This window comes from Apiospora phragmitis (genome assembly GCF_038363925.1).
Source record: "Apiospora phragmitis strain CBS 135458 chromosome Unknown utg000007l:1.0-2108841.0:1.0-2111359.0, whole genome shotgun sequence".
Classification (NCBI taxonomy): domain Eukaryota; kingdom Fungi; phylum Ascomycota; class Sordariomycetes; order Amphisphaeriales; family Apiosporaceae; genus Apiospora; species Apiospora phragmitis.
In genome coordinates, this window is record NW_027117405.1 from 688,337 (window position 1) to 711,281 (window position 22,945).

General features: G+C 53.8%; 7 protein-coding genes across 7 annotated transcripts; 4 read left to right on the forward strand and 3 right to left on the reverse strand.

The window, feature by feature from the left end:
* Positions 1-231: 231 nt before the first annotated feature.
* On the forward strand, positions 232-1,181 carry PG994_007179 (uncharacterized protein; the record flags this gene model as incomplete). Its single annotated transcript, XM_066858588.1, has 4 exons — positions 232-403; positions 554-678; positions 780-990; positions 1,117-1,181. 4 exons carry the CDS (start codon positions 232-234, stop codon positions 1,179-1,181), a joined length of 573 nt encoding a protein of 190 aa, XP_066715530.1.
* Positions 1,182-2,248: 1,067 nt separating this feature from the next.
* On the reverse strand, positions 2,249-3,709 carry PG994_007180 (uncharacterized protein; the record flags this gene model as incomplete). Its single annotated transcript, XM_066858589.1, has 3 exons — positions 2,249-2,587; positions 2,686-3,481; positions 3,657-3,709. The coding sequence occupies 3 exons, from the start codon at positions 3,707-3,709 to the stop codon at positions 2,249-2,251; spliced, it is 1,188 nt and encodes a 395-aa protein (XP_066715531.1).
* Positions 3,710-5,138: 1,429 nt separating this feature from the next.
* PG994_007181 (uncharacterized protein) lies at positions 5,139-6,004 on the forward strand (the record flags this gene model as incomplete). Its single annotated transcript, XM_066858590.1, has 2 exons — positions 5,139-5,576; positions 5,708-6,004. The coding sequence occupies 2 exons, from the start codon at positions 5,139-5,141 to the stop codon at positions 6,002-6,004; spliced, it is 735 nt and encodes a 244-aa protein (XP_066715532.1).
* A 4,152-nt stretch (positions 6,005-10,156) lies between these two features.
* PG994_007182 (uncharacterized protein) lies at positions 10,157-10,672 on the forward strand (the record flags this gene model as incomplete). The annotated part of the gene is made up of 1 exon (XM_066858591.1): positions 10,157-10,672. One exon carries the CDS (start codon positions 10,157-10,159, stop codon positions 10,670-10,672), a length of 516 nt encoding a protein of 171 aa, XP_066715533.1.
* Positions 10,673-11,292: 620 nt separating this feature from the next.
* PG994_007183 (acyl-CoA thioesterase II) lies at positions 11,293-12,353 on the forward strand (the record flags this gene model as incomplete). Its single annotated transcript, XM_066858592.1, has 3 exons — positions 11,293-11,375; positions 11,486-11,773; positions 11,825-12,353. 3 exons carry the CDS (start codon positions 11,293-11,295, stop codon positions 12,351-12,353), a joined length of 900 nt encoding a protein of 299 aa, XP_066715534.1.
* Positions 12,354-14,032: 1,679 nt separating this feature from the next.
* On the reverse strand, positions 14,033-20,305 carry PG994_007184 (uncharacterized protein; the record flags this gene model as incomplete). The annotated part of the gene is made up of 5 exons (XM_066858593.1): positions 14,033-14,158; positions 14,282-15,721; positions 15,795-16,547; positions 16,727-16,952; positions 17,256-20,305. The coding sequence occupies 5 exons, from the start codon at positions 20,303-20,305 to the stop codon at positions 14,033-14,035; spliced, it is 5,595 nt and encodes a 1,864-aa protein (XP_066715535.1).
* Positions 20,306-21,495: 1,190 nt separating this feature from the next.
* Positions 21,496-22,392, reverse strand: PG994_007185 (uncharacterized protein; the record flags this gene model as incomplete). The annotated part of the gene is made up of 3 exons (XM_066858594.1): positions 21,496-21,942; positions 22,018-22,130; positions 22,197-22,392. 3 exons carry the CDS (start codon positions 22,390-22,392, stop codon positions 21,496-21,498), a joined length of 756 nt encoding a protein of 251 aa, XP_066715536.1.
* Between the last annotated feature and the right edge of the window lie 553 nt (positions 22,393-22,945).

Consider the following 22,945-nt stretch of genomic DNA (forward strand, 5'->3'; position numbering starts at 1 on the left):
GTATTGCTCGATTGGAATGTAAGCCAATAATAAGTCCTACGATGTTTCTTCTGTGTATAAAGCGTCAGCAGATCTCCCTCACCCTTTTGCCTTGGGCAGAGTGAGTACATGCTTCTCTCACATTACCACGCACCATCACAACTTACTCACGTTCATCCTTTATCTCATCTCGCCTCTTTTGGATATTGTATCGTGATATATATACGATTCGATAGAAACACGCCGAGAAAGATGTTACCCTCAGTCGTGGCGGCAGTTGCCTTCTCGGCTGGAGTCGCTCTCGGCTGTGAGATCCCAGCTCAGGCGCCCTCGAGCAACATCCCTGGCGGCTTTGCGATCCAGATCCAGAGCCCGGACTTCCCGGCCGCCGATGGCCATTTTATGAATACCTGGCTTTGGGGAGGTAAGTTCCACCCTCTCTCTCCCGCCTCCTGATATCCCCGACGCTGGCTTTGGCTACCTGAGAGGGCGTCGCACACTTCCGGCAACCCTTGAAACAGTACATGGCGTTGTCCCCTGAACCCTTACTGATATGGTGTCATTGAGTGTCTAGGAGGCGACTTCCACCTCTTCGTGAGTCCGGCGGGCAACGCCACCAACAATTTCACGCTGGTCGACGGCGTCATCACGTACCCCCTGGACCCGATCCGCCGCGCCGTGATCAACGGCGAGTATGAGGTATGCAGGCTCTCTCCCCCCCCCACCACACCCATCCAGTCCCACTACTACTACGTGATGGCTGTGAAAGTAACTGATCAGCCAATTTCTTGTTCCCACAGCCCAAGGACAACACGACCAAGATGTTCATGACGGAGCGCGGCGACCCCCGCGGCGTCTTCACCGTCGTCTACGGCTGCAACCCGAGCGACGACTCCCTGCAGCTGGAGCTCGCCACGCCCGAGCAGGGCACCAGCGGCGTCCAGGGCAACATGGGGGTCCGGCCGTTCAACGGCGACCTTGATTTCCGCTGGCAACCCATCGGGACAACAGGTAATTATGAATTTCCTTCTAAGTTTTGCTTCTTTCCTTTCCCTTTGTCGTCTTCGCTTTCCCATTATTCAATTATAGATCAAGAGTTTCCTAAAGGCGGAGCAGATTTTCTAATGATGCCTGCAGTTTCCGACCCGGATCGCCCGTGGCACAAAGTGACTCTGGTGGTTCGGCCTGCTGCTTCGGCTTGACGGTTGCTCTCCATCGAGGTGGGATAAGTCCGTCGAGGTGGGATAAGTAAGACATATCTGCATAGCATGCCAAAGTGGAGAAATTAAAGAAATGTGTTCAGATTTTATTAAATGGATGACTAGTACCTGTGTTAAATTTTGTGGAAAAAGGGGGAAGTAAAAAAAAGTAAGACACAAGAAAGGAGAAATCACAAAAACTCTAGCATCTCTTGGTTTCGATCCAAGGACCTCCGGGTTATGAGCCCGGCGCGCTTCCCCTGCGCCAAGATGCTCTTTAGTTCGGTTCTCGAGACGACATGGAAGAAAATTGGCTTATTGATCTCTATGACTTTGAGTTGCTTATTGACAGAACCGTAGGAAGGGTGGTTTCGTGTCTATTTGCTCTAGTTCCTAGTGCATTGGCAGGTTTGGTCGTATAAAATATTACAACGTTCCACCGCAGATGTCACAGGAAACTCGTGTCGAAGGAAGAGAGGGTGATGGGAGCATGTGTGCGTCAAGATTTGGTTGTATACCTCATGGAATACGTACATTTATTTACAAGACTTCAGCCAGTTATAGAAACATCATCCAAGAAGAAACATTCTCAGGTCGTCAATTGCTCATGCGCTGCCACAGCTTCTGGTTCGCCCTTAGCTCGAGCGTCATTTTGTTCAACAGATGGGGTTCTCACCACGGCCGAGTTCAGTAAGTGTGTCCTCGGACCCCCCAATGCGCTGAGTACATGACTACCCGCCCTCCTGCAAGTAAAGGGGTATAAGGGGCGGTTTACTGGTTGGTTGGTGGAAGTCACAAAGCTGTGGAGTCATGCTTTTCTTCAGGGGGCGATCGCAATGGATTAGACTCACCAAGAGCCCAACTGGTTTTACCGATTGAACCTTGGGGTTTAAATGTACAATGGATAGAAATGGCCGTCTATTTTTGCCTGGGCATAAGGGACAAAGTCATACTGTATTAACTATACTTTATCTATCATGTGCTCATTCATGTATCATCATTCAGATCAGTCTTAAAGGAAAAGGCTACCTGTTTTTTCCTGTTTCCCCCCCTGAAAAGGCCAGTCTAATCTAGGGGTCTCCTTCACCAAGAACCTTAATACGACTGAGGTAGTCGGGATTGAGTACGGGGTTATGCAGCTCGCTGATGGTGCTCATGCAAGCCGCCGCCGGGTCACCCGAGCCCTCCAGGCTGCCAGCCCAGTACTCGTTGCCCGGGAAGGCATTGCCGTCCCAAGCGTAGCTGAGCACGAGCAGCTGGTCCGCCTTCTCCGGCGCCAGCTTGTCGGCCGGGTTCCGGCGCGAGAACAGGACGTCGATGCCGATGGAGGCGCACCAGTTCGCCAAGGTGCGCCTCATCTTCTCGGAGGCGTCGATCCACGCGATTTCGACGGTGCCGATGTGCCGCAACTCCGCCGTCGGGATGTGGTCAGGGTGCGGTGGAATTCGTCCATGTACAGCCGCGGCTGTTCGTTGTTGTACTGCCACACGCCGAGCCCCAGGCTGACGACGTAGACGTAGGCCTTTCGGCCCGCCGTCTTGGCGCGGTCGATGGCTTCGCGCAGCAGGATGTCGAAGGTGATGACCATGCGGGCCTGGTACAGGCGCGCGTCGAAGCCGCCGGCGGGGACCGAGTTGTAGAGCGGGCAGGCGAAGAACCGCTCGTACGCGACCTCGAGTTCGAGCGGGATGTTACTGCTGCTGCCGCCGCCGCCGCCGCCCGAATTGCTGATCATGAGCTGGTGGTCCATCCGCCCCGCGCGCTCGAACCGGGCCCCGACGAGGCCGGCGATGACGCCGCGCGGCTCGAAGGTGCCCGGCTGACCCGGGCGGGCCCGGTTGTAGCGGCCGCCGTCGTTGATGAAGTAGCTGGGGCCTGAGACGCCCAGAAGCGAGCCTAGCATCATCTCGTCGTAGCTCAGGTAGTCGCGCAGGACCAGGTAGCGGTTCTGGGCGGGCTCGGCCCCGGTGCCGACGCGGTCCCACTCGGCCGCGGCGCCGCCGAGCTTTTGATTGTTGGGCAGGACGGTGTAGTCGTTGCCGCCCATGAAGACGAGGGGGCGCCTCGCCAGCAGGCGGGCGACCTGTTGTTGCCACGTCCAGCTTTCCTTTGCTGGTGCCGTACAGGGCCTTCTCGACGCGGCTGCCGTGCTGGCGCTTGAACGCGAGGAAGTCCTCGACCAGGCGCGGGAAGCGCCGGTGCACGACGATGCGGGTGGCTTCGGCGTCTTGGGCGACGACGCGGGCGTCGAAGTGGCGGGTGGAGTTGGCGCTGGTGGGGGCGCGCGGCGGCGACCAGCTCCGCTGTGGTGGACCGATTAATACTGGGGGAGGCCATGTTATGTTGCTGTGGTGAGGTGAGTGGAAATGTAGGTTTGGCAGCAGAACCCAAACGTAATGCAATTGAACCCAAATGCAAATCAACAAATTTACCAGAGCAAACAGCTGACCTGGAAGCAGGCAGCTACATACGTCTTACCTAAATCTATACCTTAAGAAATCTAGCCACTTTCTTGGCACAAAGCCGCTCATCGAGAAACTCCCTAATAATATCTTCGAGTGGGAAGTAAGTTGAAGGAATGGTGTTATAACAAAGCATAGGCCGTTGCTATGGTTAGGTACTTGTACTTTAGGCTGGCAGGGCGGGCATACTGGCTGACAGGCCTAGAACCCCCGCTATGCATTGGCAATTACTTAAGTAAGTAGGTACTCAAGGAACCAACAAGCCGGGTCGATCTGACATGAAAGGCGCTACCGAGTTCATTCCCCAAGGGAGATAGATTCTAGAACTGTTGGCTTATTTCGAAATGAAACTCTGTTGATTCCAGCTTGTCTTATGTGTTGCGATTCCGTGAATCTATCCAGCACGCTTTTGAACTCGACCTCGTTGCCGATTCTGGGCTGTTTAGCATTCAACCAAAGATGCTTACCGGCGGTGCCCAGCCACCCGCATATCTGGAAACGAGGTTGCATTGGTCGGTCCACAAAGCTTGTGCCGCAAAACCGACATCCAATGCGTACACAACACATCGCCCTGCAAGCAATTCCCCAATTAATTCCAATACTTCAATAACATGTCATGTTCTTGATGTACCTATCGCCTTTTCCAAAGTCGGTGAAACTCGACCGGAGAGGATAACCGGAGGGACCACAATGTGGCTGATGTCGGTTCCGCGACCCGCTCTCTCGGATCTCACCCACTCAGCCCTCCAGGGCCAGGTGAAGAGGGGTTGCAGTCTCCGTATATGTAGACTATCATCTCGATGCGAATTGAGCATAGCGCTTTCAGGAGTCAAGTCGGTGCCCACCCGGAGATAGAGAACGGGTGATCGGCAGCCGGCGAACAGTAAGGCAACGGGGCTCACGATGTCTAGAGGCTTCGAGAGGTCCATATGACCCAACGTCTTTTGCGACAAGTGCGCGGTGGGTGGGAACAGCCAAGACCCTACGAAAACCCAACCTGGAGCCTGCCAGACCGCCGCGCCGCGCCGCACCGGAGCATCTTCTAGGTTTTTCCGTGCCGCAGCCCTTTCTAGCCAGGGAATGCGCCCGAAATAGAAGACAGGAAAAAGAATCGCTGGGGCGCGGATCCATTGAAGAGATGAGGGTCCCGGTCGCTTTGGTCCTACTGACACAGCCGGCTTGGCGTAGGCAGACGCACGACTTTGATGTAAGGCACAGCAACCAGAGTTGGGACCCATTGGACAAAAGGACGAACAATGTCAACAGAACCAACAGCGCATGCATATATGAGGAGACGGGTGCCACCACAAGTCAGTCCGAGATGCCATCCTTCGCATCGAGTATTGCACGCCCCCACCACCCTGACCGTTCCGCATTTTGGAGGAAGAACTCTTTTTATTTCTTTTCTTCGTCGACCGACGAACTGAACCTTCCCTCTTCAGAATAACAGGAGCGAAGGAAAGAAGAACTCGCCAGATAATAACTACACTCCGACAAGATGGCTAGGCCCAGATGCGAAGGCCTCTGGTCCAAGTGGATCCTGCTGCCCTGCTGGATGATACAAATGGGCGGCTCCATCGTCTTTGGCATCGCGGGCGCGATCCTGCTCATCGGCGCCGCCTACGCCGACCAGATCGACCAAAGCAGCAGCGAGTTCTACGGGTACTCCCTCGAGGACATGGCCCAGCTGGTCCGCGTCACGGGCGCCGTCACCCTGGCCTTCGCCGCCATGACCTTCGTCTTCTGCGTCGCCGAGATCGTGCTCTACGCGACCCACATCCTGAACCCCGTCGTCGTCCTCGTCTTCGCCTGCCTCAAGGCGCTCGCCTGGGCCGTCATGGTCATCCTGAACGTCGCGACCGCCGCCCGCGGCGCCGAGTTCCCCTGGCTCAACTTCATCTTGTCCGTCATGCTTTTGGCTGCGGCTTGTGTACAGGTAAGAAGACAAGACACATATTTTACAGCATCCCCCATCAGCATCAGCATCAGCACCAGCATCATCATCTATCTTATCTACCCATGATTCACGAGCTCGAGACAGTGGCTAACACACACCTTCCTTTCCAGCTCATCTTTGGCGCCAGGTACACCCACCACCAGCGTCACCAGCATCTGGCCTCCCACGACCGTGGCCACTACGAGAAAGCCGGCGGGCCCGCGGGTGGTGTCGTCGAGGCGGGGTTCCATCACCCAGGCAACTACACCCTCGTATCCGGGCCCAAACAGCAGCTGCAACAACGAGACACCGAGTACAGGAGTCCGAGCCCGGAAGATCTCGGCCGGGACGATGCGGCAGCTCCTCTGTACAGCAATCAGGACGGCGCGGGGTTGGAGGCGCGGTCGCCGCCGCCGTCGTACCGTTGATCGGTTAATACCCGGGGAAACTGGGCCTTGTTGCGATGTCGAGATGGATATTGGTAGAGGGAGACGGTTACTACTGCCCCCAAATAGGTCATGTATGTGGATAATAGAATGATACCAAACTTCAAAAGATTGCGTCGAGCTTTGCATCCACTGGCGATCATGAATGTGATGACATATGTCACGGCGTTCTGCTGCCTGGTTGCTTTCAATCCCATTCATTAGGCACGAGTCCGCTCGAATATCGCGTAAATAAAGTACGGACGTAATCGGTTGAAGAGTTTGCTGTGCAGCAGCGGGTTACTTTGCGAGTTAGAACTTGGCGAGAGAGCCTACTTACTGAGGTCTGCTCATCCGCTACCCTGTCAAGGACTAGATACCAAGGTAAGCATAAACCCAAAGACTTTCAACTTCTTTAAGCCGCATACATGGACCGAAGATCAACGGACCGTTGGTTAAATCATGGCCGTAGGGGCGCGCAGTTTGGCCCGCTCGAGGTGGCGTCCGAGTTGTCCGCTTCTTGCCCGTGCAGATACCTGCGGGCCGCCCCTCCCCTCTTTTCCAACTCGCACCACAAACATCATCGTACCTACCACCTCCCAGAATACCATTACATTCGAAACAACCGAGTATTAGTCCAACCATAAGTACTTACAAACAGAAAACAACAACAACCAACGCTATTACCGCCACCTGGACGAGACCAACGTCTCCGGCGCCATTCAGGTCACCAAGACTCTTGCTGCCGCGCATAAGAAAGCAGACCAATACGATAGTCTTTATCGGCTCGAGTGCAGGCTAATTCATAGACGGCGGCATCAGTCTGTATTGCAGCTTCAAATTTGCTCTTGGTGATAAATCTTTCATGGGTTATTTACCCCCTTTTTTCTTTTCCTCCATTTTCAGGGGCAATTGCAAAGAATATGGTCAAGATGTCCATTTTATATGAATGAAGATGCAATGACTTACATCCACCATTACTTCAGTCGGCCAGAACTAATTCAAGTCCTATGAAGGCATGGCTGAGGCTCTGACTAATGAATGCTAGTGAGTCTCAATGAAATAAACCGATGCAAGCCCCTCATCTTTTTGCGAAGCAAACAGGTCATGTTATACGAAAGGTACAGCTCATCCATTTATGGATGACGATGCTGGCTTTATTCCTCCGTTTATTTTATTTTAATATAGGAAAAGTCGACTTGGAGATGAGGATGGCCATCGGGAGTAAAGGGGAAGAGAGGGACTATAAGCCATGAGAGGCTCGCGCCCTTTCAGGAGGCTCGCTGTACGAGATCGACTATTACAAGTGTGGATGCTCACAGACGACAAACGCGAGATCGCCATCACTATTGCGCATTCGGCTAGAATCTGTAAGCCATTCTCCGAGATCTCCCTGTATACCTAAAACCAGATTGACAAAGCAAATGAACTCGTTGTTGGGCGACCCTACCACAAGCTATGTGTCTCCCTTTCTCGTGATATTAAGCATGGCCGTGCCTTTTATCTACAACTTCTTCGATGTCTCGTTTATAACGGCCATGTTCATGATGCGGTTGTACCGCTGCGTTGCGAACTGCCGGATGGGCTGCTTGCAGTCCGGACAGCTGGGCAGAGCCAAGACCTCGGATGGATCCTTAGTGAGCGACTCTCGAGAATTATTTCTTCCTATTCCAGCTATTATTACTCGTTATCCCAGTGCCTCGGGGGGGGGGGGGATCACCGCTTATTCGAGAATTTGCCTCTATTCCCTCCTGGGACATCCTGTTTATTCCAAAGAGAGTAATACCGTTATACCTGCCCGCCCCATCGAGCGTGTAAACGGCCGCCACGTTGACCTATCGTCGCCCGCCAGGCGCGGCACAACCTTTCTGCAGCTGCAGCTGTCGCCGCCTGCTGGAATATCCTCTTCATCCAGAGGAAAAGGAGGTGCCAGCACATGTGTTGTGCTGGGAGCATTGGTATTACAACCACGCGGTATATAGTAGTATATCCGCGGTGGGCCGCGGAGACAAAGTTGGCTGAAGAGGACGCCATGGTGATGTAGCCGCGGTGAACCGCGGAGGTGAAGGTGGCCCGAGGGGAAGCCATGGTGGTATAGCGAATTTGTAATTCGTACGTACAGTAATCGACGTAGTATAGAGATCAACGATTTACAAGGATGTATCCTTATTACATGAGAGTGCACTTATGGTTGATAAGGATGTTGGGGAGCGAAAGGAGAAACAATTCCCTCACGCATCGTCCGTAGATCCATGCAACTAGCAGCAGATGCAGTCATTATAAGGTTTGGGTATCCCGTCACGAGCGGCCCCTGTCGTTCGACCTTGCGCAATGGTCTTTGCAGCCTTCGACGGGGCGCAGCTGCACGTCCAAGACACAGAGATACCCACGCTGGGAGTCCGCATGGCGCAGCTGAGGATCGACGACGTCATGCTTCGCGCCCAGCTACGCCTGGTGGGCGCGAACCCGAATCTCTTGGCCCGCCGCTTCCTGCGGGAGAGCGAGGTGTGTGTGGCCGGGATCTAATACTGAGTACCAAATGATAGCTCTTACTCAGTGTTTCTTGGTGCATCTGGCAACGGTGCCAGACTTGGTTTACATGATTGCTCAACCTGGTTCCGTTTGAATTGCGAAACCCGTTTGTCCCCGGACGACAGTAGATGGAAGTTTTTGCTCGTTTTGCACTTGACCAGTTGCGAATCTCTGATTACCTACACAAGCGCTACCAGAGGGGAATCAATTGGGTTGAACACCGCTGAACACCGCTGGACCGGATTACCTAATCTAGCACCACCAATGGCAACGAGGCCATTACGCTTCGGAACAAATCGCCCATCACCATACCCATCTTTGCGTGGACCTCCGCCCGCTTCACCAGTGGTGAGAGGTTTGTTGGCAACTGGCCTCCGGTGCCCAATGCCTCCCTGATCTGCTTGTGTTCGTAGTACGCTCTCTCCTCGTAGGGACAATCTCTCGAGATGTGTCCTTATTCTTCTTGAGGGATATGTTCTTGTGGACAACGCCGGTGGGAGAGACCGGATTGATGCGGACTCCGGGTCGTCGGTCTGCGATGAATGGGGTGCCCATGAGTACCGATAGGTGGTCCTCGTCCCACATTGACGAGTGCCAGACCTGAATAACTATCCTAGTGTCGATAGAGACCAATTCGTAACAGCGACCCGATACCGCTTAAACAACGCGGCGCAGATATACGGGGCCGGCTTCGAGGGCGCCCCGGAGCTGCTGGTCGCGGTAAAGGGTTAATAGCGCCTGTTTAAGTAGGAGCGGTACGAGATCGTTATAATAAACGAGTTAACGTTTATTAAAGCGGGTATAATAAATAAGCGAGAAGAGATTATAACTTATTTAAATTATTAATATTAATATTATAATAAATAGCTTATATATTATAAGGTTATCGCGATATTTATTTTAAATTTATATTATTACTATAAACACTTATAGCTTTATTCGCTAAACGAGATTTATATCTACGAGGTATAATATGTAAAAGATCGGCCCTATAGCAGCTGATAACTTCGTGTTACATCCCGTGGGCTGGATGCTCCGATTCGGAGAAGCGTGCTTATGTTGATGCTACGCTGTGCCAACCAACCTAGTCTCCCTCCCCCTTTCCCTCTCTAATGAGTTTTTGCCCGAAGTGTGTCTCATTTCTTACCCCCCTACTGCTTACATTTCCGACATCCGTACCACTGACCCCATCAACCCGCAAAAACAACCATCCATACTAGTATTACAGGTCTAAAGATGGTGGTGCTACAGGGTGCTAGAGTGGTGGTTGACTGGCTGCTTCCTGGACACGGTCGACGAAGCCATCCGACACCGAATCACTCTTGACGACTTCCTCCGCCGCTGTCTGGCACACTTTGGCCCCGATGGAGTGTCACATACCAAGGATGATGAGCCCGTCGCCATGGCTCGGAAGTGCTTCGATGAAGGTCGATGGGGCTGGCTAGCCGCCGCATTCTGCCTCTGCCTAACCGACCCTCTCGCAAAGTCCACCCACAGTTAGTACTTGCCCCTCAGTATTTCCCTTTTCTGTTACTAGCAAGGTGATTTCCAGGGGGCCTCATACCTGTCTAGGTTCCTCATACGTTTGGCTGGCTCTCCCTTCGGACTACAGTAGAAGATCTGATGACCATCTTCTTCGCCGTTTCCGGCCAGAGTTCCGCTGCGCTGCCAGCCCTGGCGCTGCAGCACAGCGACTCGCCTGACTTGTTCCGGCACCTCTGCGACATGCTCTCGGCGCCGGAGACGGTGACCAACGACGCGTTGGTGCTGACCCTGGTCGAGCGCCGTGCGGGCGGCGTGGCGATGCTGCGGTGGATGCTGGACGAGACGAAGCTGGACGTCAACTGGGTCTACCATTTCGATTATCCGGCGAGCGCCGGCCGCGGGGATGCACGGGAACGTGCCCAGTGGGACGCCGCGTTGCTGCGATGCGAGCGTCAGAAAAGCGCCACGGCCCTTCATGCCGCGGCCATTAATGGGAACGCGGAGGCTGTACGCTTTTTGCTGGACTGCAGTGCCTCTACCGAAATCAGGACGGGGCGTGGCAACACGGCACAGATGCTTGCTGAGCAACGGGAGCAGGGTGAAGTTGTCGAGGTGTTCCAACAGCATCCAACACGATCAAGAGGGCTACGATGAGGTCATCTTCATCATCGTATCTTTCTCATTCCCTAGTTGCAGTACGTTCCCTCGGGCCATCCCCATTTCACTGCTAACAGAACATGCAGTGGTCTCTGGCGACGTTTGCTCAGCAATTGCAAATGCTCCCCATGTCTCCCTTTCGGACTTTTATGCTCTGGAAACCGTCAGTCGGTACGGATTGTGGCTTGGATGCTACGTTTACATTGGTTTTGTAAAAGTAGGGTGGTGTAGGGGTTCTCTTGCATAATATGGCAAGAAGAAAAGGGGGTAATACTGCCAAGGATATGACTTACTTTATAGTAAAATAGATCGATTAGCTGTAACTAACGTATTTTCATAGTACCTGAGAACCTAGTATCTGTTTGGGGAGGTACGTATCAAAGGTACGTCCTCCGTATCTCTCCCCCTTACATCAATACTACTACCTTGATTGGGATGATACTCCACCCCAACCAACTGGTCAAAGCTGCATGGCGATCACAGCACCCCCTCTACTCACTTCGGCCGCCGCGGTCTGTGGTTCTAGAAAGTTAACAGCTCTCAGCCGTCATTAGTGATTTCGCTTCTAAGGGTTTTTTCTTGCTCAGCATCGCCTACAATTTCTTATCACAGCAATAATGGCCCCACGAGCGCCCATTGAACCCTATGTCGCCGTCACCTCGGCACCAGCTCTAGGTACCGACACCTACGTGAACGAAAGGTCAGTCACTCACTTCTTTCTCTTCTCCCTTACACAAATTCTCACGAGAAGCTCGGGACCCTCCTTGGGTTGTTTGCACGCTGAATTAATTAATGATTAACCATTGGCAGACCACTGACCGAACAGGACGGGCGCGGCTCCGTCTTTGGCGGCTTGCTTCTCGCCCAAGCGATTTCCGCAGCAAGTGCCACCACGGACCCGGACTTCTACGCCTACACGTCGACCTCTTCGTTCATCCGCCCCGTCGTCCAGACGACCCAGGTCAGGTACCACGTCGAGCGTGTCTCGGACGGGCGCAGCTACGCCACCCGCATAGTGCACGCCAGCGTTGCTGCTGGCAACACCGATGATGCAGCCGTAGTATACGTTGCTACCATCTCGTTTCAGAAGCGGCAGGGGTCAGCCGGTAGAACCCTGGATTACGCCGAGTGACCACCTGATCTCGACAGCTTGGCGCCGGAGGATATCGCCGCAGGCAGCGGTAGACAGCAAGTGGAGAACCACCGGACCGGCTCGCTCCAGCCCTTCACGCCCGAGGACGAGCCCTTCGACTGGCGCCCGGCCGCGATGGAGCTCGGAGACCTACCATCGGACGCCCGCACCATGGGATTCTCGCGCTCGACAACGCCCCTGTCGTCGTCGTCCGCCGGCGGCAGCAGCGCCACCGCCACGAACCTGGCGGCCTTGGCCTACATGTTGGACGAGATGCTGCTAGTCGTCGTCATCTTCGCCAACCCGGAAGCAGTCGGCCCCGAGAGCCGTCACGTGGCCCTGGCCGTCACCCTAAACCACCACCTGTGGTTCCACGACCCGGGCGTCCGGGTCGACCGGTGGATGATGGGCGAGCGGCGGACGTCGTGCGGCGCGGACGGGCGCGTGCTCATACAGCAGAAGGTCTGGGATCACGAGACGGGACGGTTGGTGATGACGTGCGCGCAGGAGGCTCTGATCCGGCTGAAGGGCGGCCCCAACCTTTGAGCCTGGCTGGCTTGTATAGATATCCAGGTATTTCTGTTCATCCACTAAGTACCCAGTAATTAGTGATTTCCGTTCAATTCGTATATTTGAGAATTGAATACCAATCTAGCACTGAGATAAGGCAGAGAGCTATCTATGATGAAAAGACTGTTTTTGCGCGTTGATGGAGTCAGTGGTAGGTTGTCGGAGAGGTGAGCAGTAGGGAGGGTAAGAAATGGTATGTACTTAGGGCGCAGTAGATTGTAGAGGAAAGGGGGAAAGGGTGTTTACATTCCCAAATAGAATCTTCTTTTCTTAGTGGGCGTTGGCACGGTTGGTCGAGTGGTCAAACATCTGGCATACACCCTCGGTTGGTCACTCGGGCACGGGTCTCACCAGGATGCGGTTTCGAACACGGTAGTGGCAGAGGTTTAGTAAGAAGTTCTAAACTTATGTCCCACAGCAAATCCGTGGCACCTTCATGGTTCGGTTGTATCTAGAGTGGGTAGGAGTCTAGTCATCTAGATTCACCTCCACGGAAAAGATGCAGTATGTTCAGTAACAAGCTCCCCTACCCACCTTTTTTCTCTCTCTTCGATATTGAAGATGGAAAATTGCACAACAAGCCTTTTCGCGGCCGGGTTAGCAGGCGTGAGGTAAGTGAGATGTAAGGGTGTATGTAGTTAGTGATGTAAGAAGTACCTGGCCTGGAATATATGCAGGTACACATGCACAGTGTTGTATTCCGTAAGCATCAGAGTAACCTATTGCCTAGAAACCCCCCAGGTAGGTTCCACGAGTATACATGAGGTATGAATCGGACCCTGGTACTCAACACGTTCATTTACTACGCCCGCTCCTGTCCACCTAGTTCAACATGTCTTGGCACGGTATGTACCATGCACCACCTACTTTTAAATGCGTCGAGGTCTAGAGGCAGAGAGAGCAGCATATATATCCGTTTAGTAGATAGAATCTGTGATCAAGTTGATTACCACGGAGGCCAAGGCAACCGCAGGCATGATCATCATAAGCGCCTCAGGTCGGGAGACCTACTTCATGCGGCCCCTCCCGGCCTCTTCACCCCACATAGGGACCACCCTTTTGAAGAATTGCCCCAAATTCTTACAGGTCTGGTCGCAGGATCCGGACAACCAGGCAGGGGCTGTTGGAGCCCCGCGCCGGGGGAGTTGCCCAGGGTGAATACACCAAGGGCTTCTTTGAGTCGTGGCACCACCTCGCTACTCAGAGCTTGACACCCGTAGAATTTATAGTGGCCAGGCATGACTGAATTAGGGAAGAATTTAGGGAAGAACAAAAAGCAAAACATACAACACCGAGGATTCCCAGGTCGTCACCGACCCTAGTACTAATTCGGCTCTCTGCTGCTTATATATGGGAGAGCGGACGGGATCCCTAGTACTCAGCAGGATATGGTCGTATGTAGTGATGTCTGGTTCGTGGTGAAATATATTGTGACCATCTCTTCCATCACTTAGCAGCAAGTAACCTCAACAGTTTGTAGATTTCGCTAATGCCAGGGCCGACGGACGCGTCTGGCCCCCGCCGAGAAACGAACCTCGAAACTACATAACATACATGTAACAGACCAGCAGCGCCCAAAGCAGTATTCCAATAACGAAAAAAACAATTTCCTAGTACCATAGTAGCCGCCACTTGACTTATCCAATCGTGCCATCTCACTGCTCCATCTCTGCTGCCCGGCTGGCACCCTCTACCAATTGATGATGTTGTCCCCCAATGGGAGCTCTGCACTCTGGACAGCGAGCAAGCTCCATGGGCATGCCGCACTCGCCAATCGCAAACTGTAACAAGGAATCGCGTCAGTCATCAAACCCCAATTCAATGAAGAGTATATATGAAATGGTGTGAAATGCCAGCTGTCGCACAGTAAAGAAGGGAAGGGAAGAGAAGGCCGGAAAACTTACAATATGTCCGTTGCGGCACTTGTACCAATGCCCCGAATGGGTCGCGATCCCGCCTCGCCCGCTCACCATGGCCGCCTTGATGGACGCCAGCTCGTCCGCCGTGACGACCTCGTACCTCTCCGCCTCAAACAGACGCTGCAGTCCCTCCACCGCGACCAGCAGCTCTGGGGCGCCCTCGAAGCTGGCCCCGCACATCTGTGCCGCGTCGTCCAGGCGTCGTCGGGTCGTTGTCACGAATTGGTCTCTGTCGCCGCCAGAATGACCATTCAAGGTATTGCCGATGTAACCGACGATGCGCGCGAAGGCGATGCTCGCCTGGACGGCCAGCCGCGGGAGCCGGGAGGTCTGGCACTCGTCGATGAAGGCCTCGCTCTCCCGCAGGAAGAGGCGGGCCAAGAGGTTCGGGTTGCGCCCGCTTGGCCAGACTATTCCGCCCGAGAGCTTTGCGCCCACCAGGCGTAGCTGGTCGCGCAGCATAACGTCGTCGATCCTCAGCTGCGACATGCGGGCTCCCAGCGTGACCTGTTGGTTGAAAGCCGCCGGCGTGGGTATCTCTGTGTCTTGGAGGTGCAGCTGCGTCATGTCCTCGTCTAGCGATGACGAAAACGTCTGGCGTTTGCTGAGACTACTTCTCGAGTGCACAATGGCGTCCGACAGCTTCTTGATCGGCTGCTGTTCGTGGCTTGCCTCCTTACAGAACGCCTGCACCTCCTTCCTCAATTCAGTGCATCTGCCGTATCTGGAATGGTAGGAGATAAGGGGTCCTGCTTGCTTGAAGGCCACATGTCTGCTATCGGGGCGCCGTCCCTTGACAATGTCTGCATAGGAGTCTTCCAGCGATGTTTCGATGGCATCGGTGGCCTCTTCCAGCTTCTTGAGCCTGGCCGCGCCTTTCATCTGGAACTTCTTCGACGTCTCGTCCATAACGGCCATGTTGATGATGCGATTGTACCGCTGCGTCGCCAACTGCCGGATCGGTTGCTTGCAGTCTGGACAGCTGGGCAGAGCCAAGACTTCGGATGGGTCTTTAATGCCATTGTACCTGCCCGCCCCGTCGAGTGTGTAGACTGCTGCTATGTTGACGAGCCCATCGAGAGACTCGGCCGTGAAGAAGTGCCCGCAACTGAGCGTCACGACCGGAGACTCGTCGAGGTCAATCTCGCCGAAGGTGCGGAACTCCAGCAGGTCAACGCGGCTGTCCAGCTTCTGCAGGCAGGCCTGGCAGTGGCCTTCGAGACATGTTTCGCCGCAGAGGCCGGGGCATTGGTGACCACACTTCAGCTGCTTCTGGCATCTCTCGTCGCAGGGGAGCCGGTCGCAGGGCGCGGCGCATGGCATTGAGCAACCGCCTTGGTGCACGCAGAACCAGGCACACTTCTCAATACAGGGCGGACACGGATCTTGACAGGGGAGTGGGCATCGAGAGTGTGCGCATCGAACCTGTGCACCTGCGGTTAGCCTAAATTCTTTTCTACGGCTAGATTATTCAACAAGATATGTAATCATTTCTTACCTCGCAGCGACTGTCGCAAGGGTCGCAAGCCTCACCAGCGTGACAGCGCCTTGGACAAATGTGACCGCAAGTGCTGCGTGGTCGCTTGCACAACTTCTTGCATGGCTGGTGCATAATTTTGACCTCTCCGTTCTCCTCCTTTCTGCACTTTCCACACATCCCAGAGCAGCTGTGGCCACAGTCGCCGAGCAACGCGTCACATTTCGTCGGGCAGTGGAAGTCTTTCGCCGTAACGTCGGTGTTACAGGGGACCTTGATAACATGCTTGCAGCCGGTCACTTTCTTCTCTACCTTGATGTGACATACGACCCCCGACGGTTGCTGAGCCTGATGGCAAGGAATATCGTCGACAAAGTGCCCGCACGGAAGTAGCACGTTGCGCATCGGCACCATACACTTGCCGCAGTCCTCGCCGCATAATTTGTCGCAGCCGTGGTTGCATGGGCTATGGCGACGAGGGCATGGCTGCGGGCAGAGGAAGGCCTCGTGCATCGTCTCTGAATGGCATTTGGCCTGGCACTTGTGGCCGCATCTGGCATGGCGCCGGTCGCAGGCCAAGCTGCAGCCGCCCTCCGGGCTGAATCTGGCGAAGTCGTCGGGCTCGCCGCAGCGGATCGCCGTGTCGGGGTGGCGGGGACAGCATAGCTCCACGGCCGGCCCAATGCGGCCCGCGGCTTCGAGCTGGCTGCGGACCTCGTTCCACATGGCGATGTTGGAGTACGTGTCGACGTTGCCGACAAGGTACATGCCGTGCTGGGCACGACTCAGCAAGACGTTAATCCGATTGACGGTGCGGAGGAATCCGACTTTTCTCTGGCTGTTGCTGCGGACCAGAGACACGATGATCACTTTGGCTTCCTCCCCTGGAAGTTGTCGACAGTCGCAAGGCGGAGGCACTCGACGAGCTTTTTCTTCCTCATTGATGACAATACTGGCGATGAATCTTCTTCAATAGGGTCCGCGGAGAAGCCTTCTTTCGCCATGGTTTCCTCGTCTCGATCACTCATCGTAATTTCGAAATCAGAGCTCAATGATGCACGAAGCTTCTGGAGATTGCCAGTATAGGGGGTAATGACTGCGATATCTTCGCTCTTGTAGACGCCTTGTCGAACAATGTGGCGAACAAGGGCTTGGACCATGCCGACCTCCCACGTGTTGCTGTGGGATTTCAGCCGTCCATCGTCGCCTGCAGTATCTTCCGCGTGATCATGATCCAACCTACCGACTCTCGGCGTTAGTACTACTCCTTTTGGAATAAACGGGATGTATCAGGAGGGAATAAAGGCAACTCCTGGAGTAAACGGAGAATCCTTCCCCCCCTGAGACACTGGGATAACGAGGAATAACCACTGGAATAGGCAGGAATAGACCCCGAAAGCCGCTTACCAGAACAAGTTGTCCCGCATACCAACTACATGGGGTAAACTAAGTACCGTTTGATGGTCTACCAGGTTCGGATACATTGTTTTCCGCAGCAAGGCGGCTATGTCGGATCTCATGCGCCGCTGGATATTGAGCTGCGAGAGGGGAATAGGGGGCAGCCCGGGCTGGCCGAGGGCCAGTCGCTCAAACTGACTCCGGTCGAGCTGATAATCTTGCCCGCGGCTGCTCTCGAGGCTCAACGTGCTCCAGCTGTTGATGGTGGGGCGGAGCTGCTGGTGGTCCCCTATCTGGATGAAGTGCTCCACGCTCGGGAGGAGAGCGGATACGACATGGGCCTCGAGCACCTCGCCGGCCTCTTCGCACAGGACGACTTTGGAACGCAGGCCGAGAAGCAGAGAGACTTCTCTCGCCATGCCGGTGGTCGTTATGCCAATTATGTCCGCATCTGCTAGCGTGCGACGATTCACCTCATTGTGGACGGCGTTGATCTGGCTGCGCATCGACTCGGTCTCGGCGATGTTCTCGTGTAAGAGCTCAATCCGGTCTTGTTTCATTTGGCTGAACCAGACGTCTATCAGCCGGCGGCGGTCTCTTGACGGAATGCTGTCCACATTACGCTCTGCTTGACGCAGCAGCATCCACGACCCCTCTTCATCTAGGGCTGGTGCAGATGCGGCATGGTACGCGCAACCGAGCCACGATCCAATAGGATCTTTTCCGACTCTGGCGAAACCCTCGGCGTCTTCTTCAAAGAATTGAGAGTATACCTTCGGGTGGTTGCGACGGAGAAAATGACCAAGAGCTGACAGCGGGTTCTTTCTCAACTTTTGGAAAGTTGCCAGGCTCACCCCCATCTTCTTTAATTCGTCTTCTAGAGACGAATAAGTGCTTCCCAGTAGGTAACCCTCGTGTCTTGTTTTTGTAACGTTCACATTAACATTCCGGAGATTATGCTCGTCGATTTGCGAGGTACGGCTCTGCCCACCGATGCGAATAAACTTGGTTATGCCGACCTGCTTGAGGTGCATGAGAAACTGGTCCAGGGCATGGTTAGTAAAGCAGACAATGATAATTGGTCCCAAATTCGCCTTCCTCTTGCAACCCAGCAGCACTCGAATTAGTTGGACCCCGAGATAAGACTTTCCTGTACCTGGTGGGCCCTGGATGAGGGAGAACTCTTGCGTTAGGGCGGCCACGAGGGCTTGACACTGGCCGCGATCAAGAGCCAGCCGAGACTCGAGGTCGTTGATAAGCGAAGTGTCATTCGAAGAGCAAGCAGCACTCAAAGAAAGGGGTGGTCCATCGCCAGTTGCGATCGGGTCCAGGGAGAAGCTGAAGCCTGTGGCACGAGCGTAGCGTGGAGGCTCGAGACTACGTGAGCGACTGGGGGACTCTTCAGGCTTCGGAATAATCCACTCTTGGAAAGGAAAGTCACCCATCCTAGTCATTCGCTGAAGGTTCTCCAAGACAGGAGAAAAGGTAGCCGGTATCAATCCTGGCAACTCCACAAGTACCCCTTTACTCTTCTCGGTGTACATACGTAGCGCGTTTCCTACATCGGTCGGACCCTGCATCGCCAACTTGGCCTTGAAAACTGGTGAGATGGCAGACAGCAGGCTGTGCTCCGAGGGACCCTCTAATGGCTTGTTGCTGACTGTGAGGGCCAGCAGCATCACGGAGTCGTCCGCTGGAAAGACGAGGTAAAGAAGACTGCCGACTTCCAGCCTCTTCGCCCCGCTCCACCATTGGTGGCGCTCTTTCACAGTTTTCTTCTGCAGGTGTTTCGGCGGCGTGAAAGTAATATGAATCTCAAAGCCTCGTCTATCATCCACTGAGACATGGCTGATGCTCGAGTTATGGTACAAGTGTACGTTCGCATTGAAGTGCAACTTGTGGGGAGCATCATTCCGGGCGACAGACGGGATCAGAGCTCCAAGAACCTCTTTCAGGGGGCCAAACACATCGTGACGAAGCAGGCGAAAATGGGTATCGAGATATCGCAGAGCTGGTTCGTCAAGAAAGTGAGGCTGGCGAAAATCGGTAGAGGGCAAATAGTCTACATGGTCACTTAGAAGCTCGCCAGCTGTTGGCAAGATGCTGATTTGGGCAATGTTGTGATGGTCATTGTCATGTCTAGTACCAGGCAGTTTGAGTTCTCGGGGGTATACTGATGGGACATTAGCTGTCGCTCCAGCTGATCGTGCGTGATCACCATTGGTGGATGCGGTCATGCGGCCGGTCGACAGCCGGGCTATCTTTCTGAGGATGCTTAGGCGGTCGGTCTTCATTCGACGATCATTCTCGGTGTCCAGGAAAGGTATGACCAAGGCCAGCTGATCGAAAAGGGTGAGGAGATGCTCGCAGAACGCCACTCGTTTCTCACGACTAAGAAGCTCATGGGTCGTGTCGAGCACCAATTGCACGTAATCCGTCAACTCTTGCATAGGGATATCGTGGCGACGACAGCCACTCTCCAGATTGACACAGAAGGACGTCAAGAACGGAACGGCACGGTTCCCATTGGAGCCACTGATAACGCTGTACATGGTTCCGACTGGAGTATCGATTGACAGACAATCCAAGATCTTGGGATGCGTGATGAGTTTCAACATGGCTCGGGTGATCAAACGGACTTCGTCCCACTGAACATGAACTCTCATCTCCAGCGTCTGAATCAGATAGAGGCAGCCCGCGTACTGGTCGTCGGTAAGGTCTTTGACCAGCAGCTGATACTGGTCGAATGCCGACGACTCTACAATCGCAAGAGCTTGGCTCCAGAAACTCTTCAATGTAGCTCTTTTGTCAACAGATGAAGGCTGTCGTCTTAGCAGGCGTTTCCAATCGCGATAGTTATTGCGCTCATCCTCGGTCTCAGTGTTCGTAGCAGATTGAGACGAACGGGGCCCAGCAGCAGCAGCAGCAGCAGCAGTAGTAGTAGTAGTAGTTGAGCCTCTTTCGTGGGAGTACTTGCAGCCCGAGCCATAGTGACAGGTACCCGTTCGTAGGAAGAAGTGGCAAGGTTTCTGGCTTTGCGGTTTTGAGGAACGACTGCTGTTCGCTTCGTCCAGTGATCCGCCTCTTTGGCTATTTGACGAACGCCGCCAGCTTCGCTGATGCGAAGATGACATGTTGCCCAGTTCCCAAAACAATGGATGGAAAGAACGTTAAATAGGATCGAGGAACAGGATAACTGTCTGGGGTAGAGTTATTCATCCATGTGTTGCAGTGGGTAAGAGGAGAAGCTAGCAAGATGAGAGGGGAGAATGGTTTACGATAGCCACGAACAGCAGACCACTTCTCCAATCACCCTAGCAATGCATTCCAAAGAATGTACAACGCGTTCTCCAAGGCATAAGAGTTGCTTGGATTCTTTGATGGCCATGCAGCCTCGCGTTGATATTATCATGTGCTTTGACTGGTGCAAACAGTCGTGCGGTTCGGCAGGCGGCAGCTTTGTTAGGAATCTATAGGTGTCTGGTTGGGGATAGAATAGGTACTGAGTCAGGGACGGGACATCAGCACTGAGATAGCTGGCTAGCCAAACGATAATACCAGTCAGGGACAACGAGCCAGGCATCCAGGTAACCAGAAAACTTGGAATGATGGTTCAGGTATCATTCTGGACCTGAAACTGGCGCTCTGTTGCCTGGGTTGAAATTGGGACTCGTAAGGTGCAAACGCCTTCGAGACCATCCTGAACAGGTGGTGGTGGGCCTCCCGCTCAAAGAGGGTAACACAGCAGAAGATTTCAGTATCATTGGGTCCATTTTTGTTGTTTGCTGTCCAGTCGAATTCGGTGTCAGGATACAAACGGCGTGTTTTTGAAGTCGGCACACAGAGTCAAACTGAAACAGATGTTGGACTCTCCGCGTTTTCTGCGTCATCATTATCGATTTCTTTCTTGCGGCTGCTTCAAGTGTGGGTCGTCAAGTCCAGATGGCTGCACGCACCTCCCTCCAAGAGTACGTGAGTGTAACGAAACATACACGAGGGGCGAAGAAAAGGCAAGTGGTAGATTGTAAAGTACATGTATGTATGCATTGGCAGTCGGGTGTATTAGGAACGTCCTGCTCACTGGCGAAAGCGGCAGGAGGTGGCCCGCCTCACGTGCACGCCTTTACGTTTTTTACCAATGTACATAGTGCCAGCTTTTACTCAATCGATTCAGGGCATGAGAGAAGGAACAATCATGTTATTGGTTGTTGCCAATCTACCTACTTACTGAGCCTTCTCTGCCTGAGGCTCCACACTCTTGTGTGTTTGATCAAATGCATTTGACACTGCATTGTCTTATACAGCCTTCACCCAAGACCTCTTCCTACGCCTTTCCCTTGTAGAAAGTAACCTCAAACCGACTATTGGTAGAGTCCATGATCGGGTGCAAGTTAGTCTCCAGCAAGAAGACCTGACTGGCATCACATTTCGAGAGGTCCCAGTCCTTCGCCGCCTGACTAAATCCATCGCCCGTGATTCGCTTCAGGGCAGGCGTGCCCGTCCCCTTGTTCTCGAGGGGAGCGCCGCTCAGCATGTCTACCATGCAGCCCCTGATGACGCCGCGGCCGTCGTTGGAAGTGATCTTCGCCCCTCCGCCACAGCCCTGGAGGAAGGAAATGTCACCGCTCATCACGCCGTTGAGGACACTCGACTCGACCCAGGTGGCTAGGCTGAGGACGTTTCCATCGGTGTTCGAATTAGGGGTGCCGCGTACGATGCGGCCTTGCCAAGCGTCACAGACCTGGACGAACCTGCGAGCACCGGAGGGGACCTTTGGGTTCGGGTTGTTAGTATGATAATCGGCTAAGCTTTCACCAAAGTGGTATATAGAACAATGAAAACTTACATGGAGGTACTTCCAAGAGTGGGTGTCACGGCTGTTCTCATACAGAAAGTAGTTCTCGCCTGACGTGTCCTGGTTGGTCACGTAGAAGCCGGGACCAGTCTCGGGGTCGCCCTCTAGCAAGATAGTCAGCAACTGTGAAACAATAACACTTGTTCAGCTCTTGTGAAAAGAGGACTCACCTGTCAGGAACGTGGCGTCTTCCATCTTTCCGCAATACACGATGTCCGTCTTGTTGTCGGTGCCGCCAAGAGGTGAGGGTGAGACACCATCATCACGGCCGTGAAGAGGCACAAAAGGGTACGAGGCAACGGAGACAATCCAGAAGGGAAGGAGCAAGAGGATGAAGGCGAATAAGTTAGACATCTTCCTCACCATGTTGTCCTGATCGTAGAGTTTTTGGTTGAATGTCGGCGGTGACGTTGAGTCGAAGAGAATGGATACTGGATATTTGACTGCGGCTGTGTCGAGTAGGAAGAGAGAGGGCTATGTGTAGTGAGATGTGCTCGAGAGGCAACAACGGTCGGAACTGTGGTTGATGATGGAGAAGGAAAGGAAGTCCTGAATTTCTGGAAGATAGAGGTGTATTTATACACTTGAGGAGCAAGTGAATGCATCACTCAGATACAATATAATGTGTCGTAGTGAATACAATGCTCACCCCTTGCGCTGGAGCCACCAGTCTCTTATATTCACACTCTGCAGCCATGCAGTGCTTGCTTCACTTTCTCTCGATGTCTCCTTGCATTCAATGGCAGCATGGCAAACAGCGCGGGGTGTGATGATTGCACCATCACGTTTGATCATGCTAGCTATTCTGCCAGTGCTAGGCAGGCGACTCTTCGACATACAGTGACGAGCTCTACGCAAGGAACGTGTTTCCATTTGCTATTTTAGTCATGACTTACCAAATGCACAACCACGGCCATGT